Below are 16,068 nucleotides of genomic sequence, written 5' to 3' on the forward strand. Positions count from 1 at the left end.
TTTACAAAAAGCTTATATGCTAATTAGAAAACACTAAGAGTTCTTTAAAGTATCTGAATGAGGCTAATTCAGAAAAATCAATATTATTAATTTGGATTCATTCAGAATTTTTCATTTGACTAGAACTGGACAGAAATCTATTTCTGCTCAGCAAACCTACGTAGGCAATACAAATTAATATTAAAAACAAAAACTTCTGAGAAATGTTTGGACCCCAAATTTTTAAATATCCTTTCAGTAAAAAACTATTTATACAACTGAAATACTGAGAAGTAATTATGAACAAATCTTCGAAGGATCTTTAGTAGATAAGTCTGCCTAAGTTGCTATAGATATGGTAAAGTAAAAAAATTACATTAAAAAAATCTCTTGAAGTGAATTTTCTCCCAATGGGTATTTCTTAAATTAGTCAAGAGTGAAAAACTCTATCAACAATGCTATTTTTTAAAGAACAAAATAGCAAAATGTCTTTCTTAAGATATTAGCAGGCATCTTAGCAGGCATGCCAACTATGTTCTTCTTACTTAATCTGGCCTGCCTTAACAGATACTCCAAAGGCTGCATCAAAATAAGCTTCAAGATACTTTCTGTCTAATTCCATTCAGAAATGGCAAAATACTAAATTTACAAATTAAAGGAAAATTTAATCTCCATACATCTATTCAGATCATGTTCTCACTATGAAACCATCTAAGAAGGTATTCATTAGCATTTACTGTCAACTAGGAACAGAACTGAAACTTTAATCTTGTCTCCCATAGACCAAACATTTGGTTACAATTTGCAGTCAACATCTACCTGAGAAACATTCAAATCATTGATATTAAAGTGAAAAGGTTAATGTCTAGTTAACAATTGGATTGGAAAAAGTTTAGCTATAATAAATTTACCCTTATGTCTCTGCTTTCTAATAGTAATAATTCTGATAAACTATCATATCTGACATAACATTTATAAACAGTTTGAAGAAAATATTTTTGGCTTCAAAAGTTACTTTAAAAATCTATCAAATTACTCAATTGGTGTCATGAATCTAAGTGAATTTCTCAACCTAATTAAGTATATTCTCTGAATCACTGATCTTAAAATTGGTACCTTCTACAATTTAAATATATATACACACACATACACATATGCATACACACATGTATATTGTGTATGTTTATATATGTATTAAGAAATTAGCTTTTTCAGCAAATCACTTTAAATTATTAAATAAACTAAAAATTCCTATGCCAAGGTTTGCTTTTAGCAATAAATATACATACCCTAAGAATAATGATGATCCTAAACCATATCAAGAGTGGTATAATTAAACAAATACATGTAAGAAAGTCACTCCAAGATTCTTTAAACTGGAACAATTAATTTGGTAAATAAGCACTTTGACTAGAAACACTGACAAACTCACAATGTCATGAATTAAGAATACTATTGCTTGATTTTTAAAGTGTCTATCTTATAAACTTCATTATGACTCAAAACAGTATTTTCTGCAAAATGTGTAAAAGCTTTACAAATACAGACTCCTAAATCTGCAATTGCCATTACTAAAACAAATGAAAAAAATCTATAAGCTGAAATGAAACTGGCATGCAAATAAAAGGACTGTCAAGACATATATTGCCTAAAAATAAGCTTACAATAACTATTTTAAAGGCTGTGTGTGGTCTCACCCATATATTTTGGCAAGATGCACTTTCTCCAACCACAGCTAGATTCATCCAAAAGCAGTGGCACTGGAGAGTCTCTGTCTCACCTGTCAAAGTTGAAGAACGTTGTTCAACAGACCACCATGAGTCCATGGATAGGATCCATAGTCCTACAGCTGTTCTTGATAAGCATTCTTTAACTAAAGAAAATACTTCAAAAATTTCTACTGTTTTAAGGGAATCATCCTTAATACACATTCATTTGAAAACAATAAGGATTAGAGAATATAGCTACTATGCAAATGGCATTTTCAGTTTTTATGCTGAAATGCCCTAAGAGTTCAGCTAACAGTTTTAAATTTCTTATTTGATCCTCTGATAAAATGTGTGTTCAGTATATAACAGTTTAAAAATTGTGTTACTTTACAAATTCTACCAAATCACAAAGTATATCATAATCAATAGTATATTAAGTTTTACAAAACAATGCTGTTGGGAAATGTTCTATACCCCATTTTTTTTAATGGCTAAATTAATATCTTATCTAGCTACATTTTAAAAGAAACAATTATTCTGGCATATTATAACCTCTTTTGAGTGACTAGAGACAGGGGAGGACAATGGAGTAAAAGGACTCAACTAAACTGAAAACAGGTAAACTAAATGTAAATAAGAACAGAAATCAAGCAAAGAATTAATGGAGATAAGCCCATGCACGTATATGTGCGCACACACACACACACACACACACGCGCACACACACACACACACACGTGTGCACACACACACACATCCTCTCAATGGAAGTTCATATCCCCAAAATCAGCAAGAAAATAAAGTAACAGAAACATTTAAAGGAAAAGGAGCTTTCTAAATTCAAGCACTGCTCAATGAATATGATAAAATATAGTACATTGTTTCAACCGCATCAGAACCACACCATAACACTACTTGCCACATAGAATTTAGTAAAAAGCAGGGCCTTCTTGGACTCTATCCAAGAGGGTTTAGAAAGTACCAAAAATACCTCATTATAAGATAGACTTAACTAAAACCAAGCTCTACAATGTGACCCTAAAAGACCAAGTTAAAGCTAGGTTCCAGTGTACTATGATGTCCCAAAGATTCAGTAATTATAGTCAATATGGACAAAGGCTCCAGAAAGAAACATTAGTTTCACTTTTCCCTAGATATATTTAGTATGTTAACTAGCATAGTTATGATATTATTTTCTTTGGTTTTGTCAGTAGCATGTTTGAAATAAATTTTATTAAGTGGTAGTATATGTAACATTGCATTGTGGGTAGTAGTTTCCTGCTAAAGCCTAGCCACATCCTCAGCTGTTATATGAGACAAGTTTCCCATATTTTCTGTAAGTTTTCTTCTTTTTTTTTCCTGTTAAAGAAAATGACAGAAGTAGTAAAAATTATTCTAATTGTAAGCAGCATAGATTATTTATACACCTATTTTAATAAGTTTGGGCCATCATGCACATTTAATAACTGGCTGAGGAAAAGTCAATAAAAATAAGTGTTGGTCAATAAAGTGTTAATGAAATGATAAATGAAGTGTTAGACTCAATAAAAAAAGTATTTGCCATCAATTTTAAGTGTTAGAATGGTAAGGAAAAGTGGATTTCTATATTTTATATTAGTAAAAATTCATCCATTTCTAAAACTTTCTGACAAATGAGATTTAATATCTTAAGACAAAATGAAGCGCCCAACATTGCTAATGATTATAGTCTGTGTTAACTGCTTATTACCTAGGATTAATGTCAGCTTCACCTATAATTTAGTCAATCTTTAAAAGGTCTACTTCTGTACTTAAAATGTTAAACCAGTACAAGGCAATAAGCTTATTTAAATTTGAGTGAACTATTAAAAATGTTTAGTCTCCGATTTCTACACCCTTGCAGGGAAAAGAGCAGGTGACTCTGAAAACTGGGAAGGGAACAAAGTGATATAACAATAAATCTAATTACATCAATAGAAGACTTTTAGACTTAAATTTATTAGTTTTACAGAAGACCAACAAGGCAATAAAGATGGCCAAAAGAAAGATCCAATCAACTTTACATAAATGACCTAATGATGACATTAAAAAAACTAAGAATAAGAAAACTGAATAAATCCTTCATTCCTACTTTAATAAATTAAAATATTAATTAAAACATTTATATTTAACAGTGGACTAACATGAAATACCTGAATTATTTAAAGCCACTACTATAAAGCAGAAAACTGTCTGGGGGTGGGGGGCTGAACATATCAAATCATACTACATAAATATCACCATACAAACTACGTAGAAATGATAAATTTAGAAATGCCAGTGATAAATTAAACCCCAGATCCACATTTATTTTTAACCAAATAAATAAATGCTTGTTTCACTGAAACAAAAGTTCTGTTTATAAATTTCCCGAATCATACATTTTTGATATTGCTTTCAATTTTATAAAAGAAAAGATCAGGAGATTCTCATAAGGTAGAGTAATGTACTACATCCCTCTATGTAGTTACCATGTAAAATTACAGCATTAAAATATATCTTTTCACCAGGATAATAAGTTGCCACCAAAAATATAATGAAGTAACAATAATCAAATGTACATTTAGCATTTATACATTATGATATCTAATATATTATTACTTACAAATGTTTTTTTTTTTAAGAAAAATGCAATCCAGCTAATTCTGACAAAAACATACAACAGACCCAAGGGAATGGGAGAGAGTGACACCAACTTCTTTACTTTTTTGTGATTTACTTCAAATTCAAAGCTATATTTCATGTCTATAAAATTAAAGTATATAATTTATACACTAGATTTAAACTTGCTACTTAAGCATACCAGTTACCAAAATATTCCCAAAGGAAGAGGGTTTTTGTTATTTTTTTAAATAAAATTGAACTGTGGTTTTCAGTTCTGATTTTAAACATAATACTTCATGGATATAAATCTTCAATAAAGAGATTTATTTGCACAGTGACTCTTTTCAGAATATCTTCTCTTCATCATCATATTGGTAAAATTTTCCTAATGAAGAAAGCTATTAATTGTCAATTATACAAATAACTGTTGTTGTCATTAAAAACTGATTGCAATGGAAAAAAACTGATCCAAAGAAGATAAATATGAATTTAGAGAAAGCATATGCAAGCACAATATGAACAGCACTCCCAAAAATATATTAAAGTATGCCTTGGTACTATTTCCTCTTTTTTTGAGAATCTAATGAGCCTTATGCAAAAATGAAATATCAAAGAGATATATTCAATAAATATTTACCATGCATCTGATTCTGATATCAATACCAAATTAATAAGAATAATGGTACTCGGCTAAAGAATGTATACTAGATGGTCACTAGAAGGAAAATTATGAAAGTAATCACATGACATGGTAAGTTTATTTTTCAATGATCATAAAGTTTACCTAAGACTAAAGACTATTTCAATATAAAGGTCCAAATTATAAATGTTTGGAGAGGGAAGACTGGAGTGAGAGAAAAGAGAGGATGAGACAAAGGCATGGTATTTTTAGTGGTACTGTTCCAAAGTAAGTCAATGTTTCAAGTTGTATTAGAATGACAGAGAAAACCAGTCCTGATAGAGAAATGAGATTTATTCTTTAAAAAAAAAAATTTACTTACCATAACAAAACAGCTAGTTATTCAATCATTTAATTGTTGTTATTACACAGGCAGAAAAGTTTAGAGGAACAATAGAAAATTCATAAAAAATGCAAAACCCTCAAAACAGTTTTTGTTACCGCTAGATGTTAATTAGCAGCCTAGATTATATCACTATGCTGTTTATGCTAACAGAAAAATAAAAATTTTTTCTTTTCTTCTTTTCATGTGAACAACTCTATTACAGATTAAAGTTTTGTCTTTTCAAATAAAACAAGCATATAGGAATAAGATACCTACTTTAAAACCCAGTTTAAAATGTTTCTGGTTTTCTAACTTTGTTAGTTTATTATGAAAAGAGCAACAGAAATTTAGAAACAAATATAAACAAAAAACATTCTAACATTTTCCCATTTGTGTTTTTGAATATATCTTATACCATAGTACCTTGCACACATTAGGCATTTAAATGTTCTTCAAAATGCTAAAATCTCATTTCCATAAACAAATCTCAAAAATGTGTTTAGACCCTTTAAGGTGATTTAACAGATAATAGTCTACGCTAAAATGGTAAATAGATGTATAATATATTTAGGTATAGTTAACTATAAAATTCACATGCATTTCCCCAGACCTCACACCATTCACTATACACCCAAAAATTTTTCTGCAAATCACAGTCCCCACCCACTCTCTCAGCATTAACTTTACGCCACTCCTAGTTAAAATCACACTAGGAAGAAGTCTAACAGCTAGAGACATGCAAATTCGGAGTGGCATGGATAAATGGTCAAAAATGCCTAGAAAATTGGACTGCTCAGTTTTATAATTTTTGCTGAAAAGTCCCCCATCTCTCCCAACTGATGAAAACAGGAAGCCCTATTCATAAATATAAAATTCACTGCCTATGATATATAATCATCCTAATAAGAAAATGAGTTCTACACATACATGTCCAAAGGGGGCAAAAAGGAGATAGTTTCCCAAAGATGTTTCCAATTTTGTTCTGAATCAGAGTTAGCAAATCGAGACGACTAACACACTCTGTCTGTGTGCATTATTCCTTACTACACACAGCATTTTGTAATTTATTTCAAAGCCTCTATTATAAACAAAAAAATACAGCTTCTGTTAACCCACTCCATCCTGAACCTATAAAATCCTGTATTATACAATCTAAATTACAACATAAGTGTTTTATCTTACATACATATAAGATTTAGTATCAAAGAATCTATTAAAGTTAATAGTAGAATAAAGCTATGTAAAGCAACATGTGCATCAATTATAGTTCAGTAAAAATCATAATCATAAAGAAACTAATATAAAGAACAAAAGTTTTAAACCAATCAATTCAGTTCTATTCTCTATAATAAATCTATTCATTTGATTTAAATTTCACAATTTTATATTATCTTCAAACTATTTAAAACTTATAAATAAGATATTGTACATCATATAAAAAGAGATGCAAAATTACATTTAATTTGCTTTATAGGAAGCTGCTATATAGACCTGATGATACATAAACTAGACAGACGTGATTTAATATTTGTAAAAGAATCCCTAGACTAACACTTCCATGACAGCCAATTACAGCACAAAACACAGCCCAGCAAGTCTGCTACCAGACCTTAGGAAAGGTAAAACTTCTTACAATGAGTTACAGATTCATAAGTACAAGAAGACAAGAAGAAAAAGAAAAACAGAAGGAATCCAGCCACCCAGCAAATATGAAGCAGACCCTAGATCGTGATACAGTCCAAAGATGTAAATTATTGTAAATCATCACTGTTGTTCAGAATTTCACACAGTCACTTGTGCCAATTTTGCTCACTTTTCTACAGACACAATAATGAACTAAAGAGAAGAGGCAAAAGAGGGGGAAAAACCTGAACTACAGAGCAAAAATAGACTTCTGCTCTACATATGCTTTTACTGTACAGGAGTTTGGGCTCCTTCAGCATTTGTACTCTCTCCAAATCCCCATGAGTCACAAAATTAAAAAGCTATATCCTTCTGGATGCCAGGAAGGGCCTTACCACAGACCTTTTGTCAAAAAAAAAAAAAGGAAAAAAAAGAAAGAAAAAGAAAAGGAAAAAAGCCACAGTGGTAGGCAGTCCCACTTTACTTTGAGTACTGTGAGGTCACAAACCACATGATTCTGTCTCTCCAGTAATAGTGCTTGCAAAAAAAAAAGGAGTTTTAAAGCTTTTGCTTTTTTGGATTGTGTGAATGCTTCATTCGCCTCACAAACAACCACAGAACCACAAGTGCGGTGCAAACTTTCTCCAGGAGGACAGCAAGAAGTCTCTGGTTTTTAAATGGTTAATCTCCGCAGGTCACTACCAGCCACCGAGACCAACAGAGTCAGTGAGTGCTCTCTAACCACAGTCTATGCAGTAATAGTAGGTCCTTCAAATATTTGCTCATTCTCTTTTTTGTTTTGTTTCTTTGCTTTTCACATGTTACCAGCTACATAATTTCTTGACAGAAAAAAACAAATATAAAATCTATGCACTCCAGGCATACTGTAAAACTAAAACAAGATTTGGCTATGGTTTGTATTTTCAGTTTAAGGCTACAAGGAGTATTTACACCAGAAGGTACAAATCCTATCTGAAAAAAAAAGAGGGACTATGGCATCAAACAGCCTCTTCAGCACTGTAACACCATGTCAGCAAAACTTCTTTTGGGGTAAGTGTTAACAATATTTTTAAGTTCTAAAAGTAATTGTGCTTGTCATCAAAATCTGAACCTGTTAAGTAAAAAGGTATATTTCTTTAAAAATAAATTTGGATTTAGAGAAAATGTACTACGATACAAAAAAAAGTAGAAATGAAATGAAGTTTGTTGCAAGAAAAGAAAAATAATCACTGTAAATCTCTGCATTTGACAATAAGTATACCCATCTGTCACTTAACTATAATTCACTGAAAAATGATTAAAGCTAGAAAATAGGAAGCTCTTTAGAACAATACAGAAAAGTTGTCTAGAGCTACTGAACTGAAAAAAGGCATTATAAAATATCAGAAAACTTTTATATCTTAATTCATAAACTAAGATTAGCCACTAACACTATTCTAGTTTAATCAAAGTGAGAATCATCTGACCTCTGACAAGATTCAGTATTTGATCAAATTTAAAAAGAAATGAGTTTTTTGCCACAAATATTCTACCATTGCATGATTTGAGACTACTATGTTTACAATATACTTTAAACTGTGAACTAACTCCTATTCAACAGTTATCAGTTTAGCAAGTATTATAAATCTACATTCATCCTTTCACTAAAATAACTCAAGAAGTACTGGCATTGATGCTTTAGTTTTATATAAGAATAATCAAAACATACATATAGTTTACATTGCTGCATAAATATAATAAGGATGTATGATTATAAAGGAAAAGAAAAAACCATACAAAATAATGATTGAATTATACTAGCAGTTTTAAGACTTCTATATAACAGAAAGTTGTTAAATATTGGCTTAGATATTCAGAACAGTAAACACAGATGTCTTTTTTTAAAACCCTTTATACAAACATGTAAATAATTATCTATATGTTTAAGACTCCATGTACATGCACTATATACATTAAAGTATGTTGGCATTTGCAATAGGTAACACTGAACATTATATTTTTCATCTTAAATTCTCGGATCTGTCAAAGTGATTATCTTTTAGTCACAAGTAAAATAAAGTGTCATAAAGATTACAAAGAAAGTTGTAATAATGGATCATTTAAGCAATCCATACAACAAGACAGACTTGAATTTAAGATGTGATAAAATGTCAATTCCTTATTGACATTTAATTATAATCTGACATGGTACAAGATTACAGTTGATAAGGTCTGAAAAATACTACTCCATAGTATCTAAACACTTACAACATTTTCTTTATGATGTCCATGGTGTTCCAACTAAAAAGAGTTTATAACTTTTTTCACTATCTTTGAAAAATAAGAAAAGGGAAGGATATTATAAACCTTTTCACTGTGTATGCCTGGATTAACTTTGCTTTGTAACATAACTAATGATTGGAGTTTCATTCCCTCCTCCTACTTCACACATTTTAACTGGCTACTACTTAAGGATCAGACCTGATGTAGGTCAATGAGCGATAATGAAATCCTTTTTTTTTTTTACAAAAAACCTGATCTTGAAGAATGAGGAAAATGATTTTGTTTTACAAAAACTACTAAATTGTGGTAAAATGTCTATAAGGATATTTCTGAGTCATAGTATAAAAAATCTCAGTGATGATATAGGAAAAGATCTTTTAAAATGGAGAGACGCTAACATTTCCATGACAGAAAACACATAATAACGAAAGTCAACAAATTCCGACTGATCATATTATCCCCAAGTTCAGAGGAAGGAACATGACTTATATGTGAATGGGAACTTCAGCTATTAATTCTAAAAGAGATCAAAAGATATGTACCTGGTCAAAATAATGATATGCAGGTGCTGTTTCCTACACCATTTCAAGTTGGGGTTTTTTAAGTATATTAAGTATCACCTTGGGAACACTATTCTAATTGTATTCTGAGCAACATTTTAATGTTATTAATACTCATAACATATCTATACATTTTACAAAGAACTTTCTATATATTATGCCATTTGAAAATATGAGGCAATAAGGCCAAAGGTATTCGGGGGGAAGGATTGGGGGGGTTAATTAATAGAGTCCCTTTGCTTATCCTTTTGTTTACCATTTGGACCTATAATTATTTTCTTATGATATTTCAAATATATATCTAACAGTTTTGAAACAATGAAAATAAAAGATAAAAGAATGACACTAATTTTTTTAGAAGATTCTACTTGTTTAGGAGTAGAGAGGATTAAATATGATAACCAAGTTCTTCTTCAAGTTCTATAAGTTGGGATTTATTTTACTTTCAGAGTTGTTGGGTTTTGTTGGTGGTATTGTTTTTCAAGTTTTCAAATGAACTAATATGCCAAAAGAATTATGAAAAACCGGGTATGTGTGTGGGGCAGTTATATAGAATTATCACTATACTTTTTAGATTAATTTCCATATTTTCAAGTCTATTTAAATGAAAGAATAAATTCACTTGTGCCTCCAAATACTTATATTATCATTAGAATGACCTCTTGAATTATCAAGAATTATGTGCCCTAGATTAGTAAAGAAAGCATTCCATGCTCTTTTTAAGAATAGCACAATAGCCCAGGCCTAATCAACTGACTCATCTCAAATTTTAAAAGTTACAGAGTATTTTCAGGATGGATAGTCCCACTCTTCCAGATAAGTGGAAGTATGCCATTAATTTCAAATATATTCCAGAACATTATTCAAAGTTTGTCAGCTGTTTACAAGCAACACAAATGCAATTCAATAGCAACTTGAAAAATGCTAATAGGTTAAATGCTGTATTTCCAGTACATAACATTTCTGAAAAGTCCATTATGATTAAAATATTATATAGCTTTTATAATTGACTATAATTGGACTAAAGGAAGCAAATAATGATTTCCAAAATGACTATTGTAGTCCATCTTCCATGATGTACTAAGTAACTTATTAGTTTAAAATTTTAACAGCTAAAAAGTCTCCTAGATTTCATGCTAATTAGAAATGTTAGGTTCCAAAATTTAGGGATAGAAAGTGAAAATTCAAGTATGCATTTTAGAGGTCTAATAAGAGGAGGAAAATAGCTATTAATATAATTCCCAAAGGCTAGGCTATACAGTACTTTAATTGTAACAACTGAACTTTATTTTATAAATATATAACATTTATAAAATATCTTGCTACATATACATTAAAAGAGTCAGTATTCCTTTCTCTTCACCTTAGTGTATAACTTATGAGTTTCTAACTTATATGAAAAGCATGAAATATGCATGATTACATCACAATACTTTGTAACTGTTTTTAAAAGGACAAAATACTGATCTATTCAAGTACTTCCTTTGAGCTAATCACTGATAGTCTGACTTGTTTAAATCAGTCATGCTAATGTTAAATTCAGTAAGATAGAAAATGTTCCAGTTAGTTAAAAGAACACTGAAATATTTGATGGTTAAATAAACTGCAGAGGGAAAAAAACTAACTCATTGGAGGCACTAAGATTTTATCAAACACATAGGATTAATCTTTATTGAATAGAACCATTCACAAATCAAAACTTACTACACTTCAATTCTTTCAAGCAGCGCTAATCAATTACAAACCTTTTCTAGTGCTTCAAAATTCATGTGCTTTTAATTTTATACACTGGTGGTCTAAAATATAGTATTGGGGCTGAGCTAACGTATCACAACTTTTCTTTTTTCAATAAATATCCATCTAGAGGTTTTCTTAAAAAGGGCTGCTCGTATGAAAACTGTGGTAATATTTTTATACTGTACCTCTTTGTTGAAGCAAAAGGTTAGGGGTTACCTAAATACCTCAACTGTATATACAAAAAAAGGAAAAGGTAAGTATTCACATGAAAAATCCAATGGGACTGGATTATTTATTTTTGCATTTCCTATGATTAATGATGCACCAGTGCATACTTGAAAACAGAAGTCAAAATAGGGTAACACCTCAAATTCCTTGCCAAACTGTACAAATATGACGCTTCCATGCTGCACTAACTTGTGCACCAGAAATTGAAATTCAGCTACTAAATTTATGACAAAGTAATGCAGAATTTACTAAAAGACTAAGAGATTTCATATTTTTAAGAAAATAATTATTCTTAAGGAATGGATTTACAGGAATAGCCCCCTAAAATAACTATATCATTAAATTGTATTATAAATATGAGACAAATAATGCATTTGTCTCATGTTTTTTACTTTAAAGAGTCAAACACCAAAGATTCAAGTTAAATGTGCCAAAAACTTATTTTCTGAGAGCCCTAACATTTTAGACCTTGCTCTTTTTTAAATATAAATGTACTTCCTAAATATTATTTATTTTGTAAAATGTATTACAGTATGTCAGAAATACCCAAGTCATTTAGACTGTGATTTCCAATAAGGAATTTAAATGTACTATATTTTCCTCTGAAATATTTAAAATTAAAACTTTTCTAATAAATAGGATTCTTTTCCCTTAACCCTCCCCAAAATAAGCAACTGAATGCACTTCAGTAAAAACAATGAACTATGATGTTTATGGCACACAAAAGAATGAAATATTTCTAATGTAGATGCCTCAGGAGCATAAGGAAACTTAAAATATTAAACATTTCAGGATTTATGGAAAACACAAATCCTATAAAAAGGAAGTTTCATATGGTGAAAACATATACCTTGATGTATTCTACTGTTAACTTGAAAAACAGATTACAGGCCTCAACTGACCTAGTAAGAATTAAAACTTGCTTTATTATGATAGATGTATTACAATATGAAAAATAATAAGAGAACGCTATCCTACATGAATCTCGTCAAGTTTAAGGAGTGGACCACAATCTCTGTCCCCTCAAAAGCAAAAATCCATAAAATAAAACATATATACTCCATCATCTAGACCTTAAAAAGAACTTATTAAGAGAGGGAATAACTGTTTGATTATCTTTTGTATAATACTTGTATATTGTGTAGAATATCTGGTACTCTTTTTTTCTTAAACTGCTTAATGAAGAATGAGGAATTGAAGGATGGAGTAGTAGAAATGTAAGCAGAGTATTAAATACTTCAGATGTTCATTTTCAATATGGAAGTGTTAAAACTACAAATATATTTCCTTTCATAAGTGTTCTCTTTCTACAAATAAATATTATTGCCTAATATATTTTGAAGTAGATGCCCACACATAGGCATTTTTTAAATGAGCTGAAATAGTTACTACAGTATACATGACTACACCATTCTTAAGATCTATTATTTACCCCTCAGTATACTTTTTATTCTCAGTCAACCTTTATCACAAAGCTAAATATCTTAACTATGACAACAGCTGTCTTAAAAAGACAACCAACATGTTAATTTATTTTAGCAAAATTGCTTCAATATTCAAATCAGCCCAAATAACTTTGAAGCAACTTCTTCAAATATTTATTTTTTAAAATATGTGGAATGAAAATTAACTATAGTATAACATAAAGTTTTAAGTATCTTTTCTACTATTCAGACTTGAGAAATTTTCAAAGATACAGTTATTCTGGGAAAAGTTATTAAGAAATATCTTGGCCAAAACTTTAAAGGTTATCTTATCACCAGTATTTCTTATCTACTTCTTGGGAAACTGTATTCATTTGATAGGCAATTCTGAACTTAGCAATAGTCTTTAACATCACCAAGAGAAATAATTTTTGCCATAAGAAGTAAAGAATTTCTATCTTAAGCTCAATGAAATGAATTTTCTTATTGTATTTTTCAAAGCTAGTCTATTAGAACCATCCAACTAATCTCATCAAAATTTATCACAGAAAAAGGAAAAGTTAAAAATTCAAGGTCTGACGATAGATATTTACATTTTCTCCTGAATTTATGTGAATCAGAAGTATGCCAAACCATTGTTTACTTATCCTTTGTGGTTAGATACCCAACATCTAAATCTACTTTGTGGTTTGGTAAAAGAGAAAGACAGAAAAGTTGACAGCCATATAATGTTTTATTGTTTTCCAGGGGGGAAAATGCCAAAATCACAATGACAATCAACAGTAAAATTAACAAAAGGCATATACATGTTGTTTTGAAAAGAGATATGATTGAAGATTTTCTCAGATAAATATTATACTAGTATACTTCATATGCTAAAATAAAAAGTCTTGCCAAGTACATTCAACTTCAACTTCCTCTGTGTATGAGTCTAGCTTAAAATTTTTATTTATAGCTTAACACATGTGTGTTATATATGACATATATGTATGCTATGTGTGTATATATATATATTCATTAAAGCTAAAGAACTTGAGCTCCTTAAAAATATGAATAATTATCACTAAAAAAAGTTAACCATATCTTAGAGAACTGCCAGTTTATGAAAATACTAACAGTAGGAACTAAGTAGGAAATACATTCTTGAACAACTAAAATGATTAAAATTCGAATGCTACTTATCTCCCCCAAAGAGGTAGTAATGACAGCAAAAAATTAAGGATATTTTTAGATAAAATAATTACTGTACTTGATAAGACTAATTACATATGAGTCTAAAGAAAATACATATTAATATTGACCCTACAGGTATGTTTTCTATTTTCACATTCACAGCCTTTGTATTTTATAGGCTCCAGACATATATGTTACATAGAATTTTAGAATGATTTTTATATTCTGATGCTATATGAAAATATTTAGTATAGAGTTCGTTTTAACTTCTTTTTTAAAGAAAACCTTTTTATTTCCTCTAATCATTTGAAATTTCCCAAATGAATCAACACATTCAAGCGTTTTCAACCTAAAAATGAACACAAATTTTAATAATAATAAATTGACATATACATAGTGGCCTAATATTTGCAAAACACTTTCTATATCTTATTTAAGAATCATAATAGCATGTTTATAATTACTACTTCATGGGATATCCCTCTGTTTTCAGAATCTGTTTCTCCAACTGAAAAATATAGAAAATAAAATCAATAATATATGCTTCCACAAAATGGTGAGGCTCAAATGAGATACTTGGGTATAAAATTTTAAGTTCTATATAAATATCAGTTATCATCTTCATTTTACAGATGAGGAAACAGGTTCTGAGAGATTAAGTATCTTGCCTGTGGTCACAGCTAATTAGTTTCAGAGGCAGAATTCAAACCCAGATCTTTCTGACTGCTAACTAACCATTATGTAACTCAGAAGCTAAAACATAAACATGTTAAGAGCTGATAAACTCTGATTCCATGTTTTTAAAGTTTTACTACACTATATACCATTGTAGTTCTACAAAGTATCTCAATGCATTATGGAAAAAACATATGTAGCTTTTATTTAAATTTAAAGTCATTTGTTCCTAGAAAATGGCCTCTTTAATGTTCAAAACTTAACAAATTCCTTCTATCAGAATGAATAACTGCATTATAACAATGGTTTCATGTAAAAACTCCTCCTCAAGAAATAGCAAAAATATTACAGGGAAAGAGTAAATTTAGCTTTATTTCATAAACATGTTTTACTTCAATCATAAATCTACTAGTAATGTGTTAACTTTTATTTTGCTAATCTATATTTTTGAAAAATGGTTTTCATGTAAAAGTGATAACTGTAAATATAAAATGACATGCCATCCCTATTGTACTGAATGTCAGGAGATTTAAGTGTCCAGCACTGAAATGATAGATCTTAGGAGAAAATATTTTTTTGTGAGAAAATGACCCAAAAACAGAGCATCATAACATAAGAATGCTATAATTGTTTTACAAAGGAAAGTAATCTAGTGAAGTTATTTTTTACTTTCTACAAGCTACTCAGTAAATTTCCCAAATAAAGTCATGCAGAAGGTATTACAAACTTTCTAAGTTGTACATGTACACACACACACACACACCACTTCCCTATTCATCACACTTTAATCTCACCTTTCTAAACTTCCTGTTGTAGCATAACTCATTAGCATTACTTTACAAAGATGAATAGAGCAAACATATTCACACTTTCCTGGCTGTTTATTAAGCCTTTCTTTTTAAAAATTCAGAAGACAAATACTTTTACTTATATGTTCACTGATAATAAGAATATTTTAAAATGCCAATCATAACTTGATAGGGTAAATCAGTAGAGCCCATCAGAATTCTTTGCATATAGTAGGTGCTCAACAAGCTTGGTTCTTCTATTTTAATATTAAAGTGAAGGTAAT

The 16,068-nt window shown here is 29.9% G+C and overlaps 2 protein-coding genes across 14 annotated transcripts in view; one reads left to right on the plus strand and one right to left on the minus strand.

Moving 5' to 3' along the window:
* Positions 1-16,068, minus strand: part of SUPT3H (SPT3 homolog, SAGA and STAGA complex component) — a 668,918-nt gene that overhangs the window by 597,321 nt on the left and 55,529 nt on the right. The gene's annotated exons all lie outside the window — the stretch shown is intronic.
* The window catches only part of RUNX2 (RUNX family transcription factor 2), a 234,194-nt gene continuing 225,668 nt past the window's right edge, over positions 7,543-16,068 (plus strand). For 2 of the 4 annotated variants that reach the window (XM_056818340.1, XM_056818343.1), the window contains exon 1: positions 7,543-7,987. In XM_056818340.1, the coding sequence (XP_056674318.1) occupies positions 7,930-7,987 (58 nt within the window). In that variant the 5' untranslated portion in view covers positions 7,543-7,929. The remainder of the gene's footprint in view (positions 7,988-16,068) is intronic. The other 2 variants (XM_056818342.1, XM_056818341.1) reach the window with 2 other exon arrangements.

This window comes from Monodelphis domestica, chromosome 2 (genome assembly GCF_027887165.1).
Source record: "Monodelphis domestica isolate mMonDom1 chromosome 2, mMonDom1.pri, whole genome shotgun sequence".
Lineage (NCBI taxonomy): Eukaryota > Metazoa > Chordata > Mammalia > Didelphimorphia > Didelphidae > Monodelphis > Monodelphis domestica.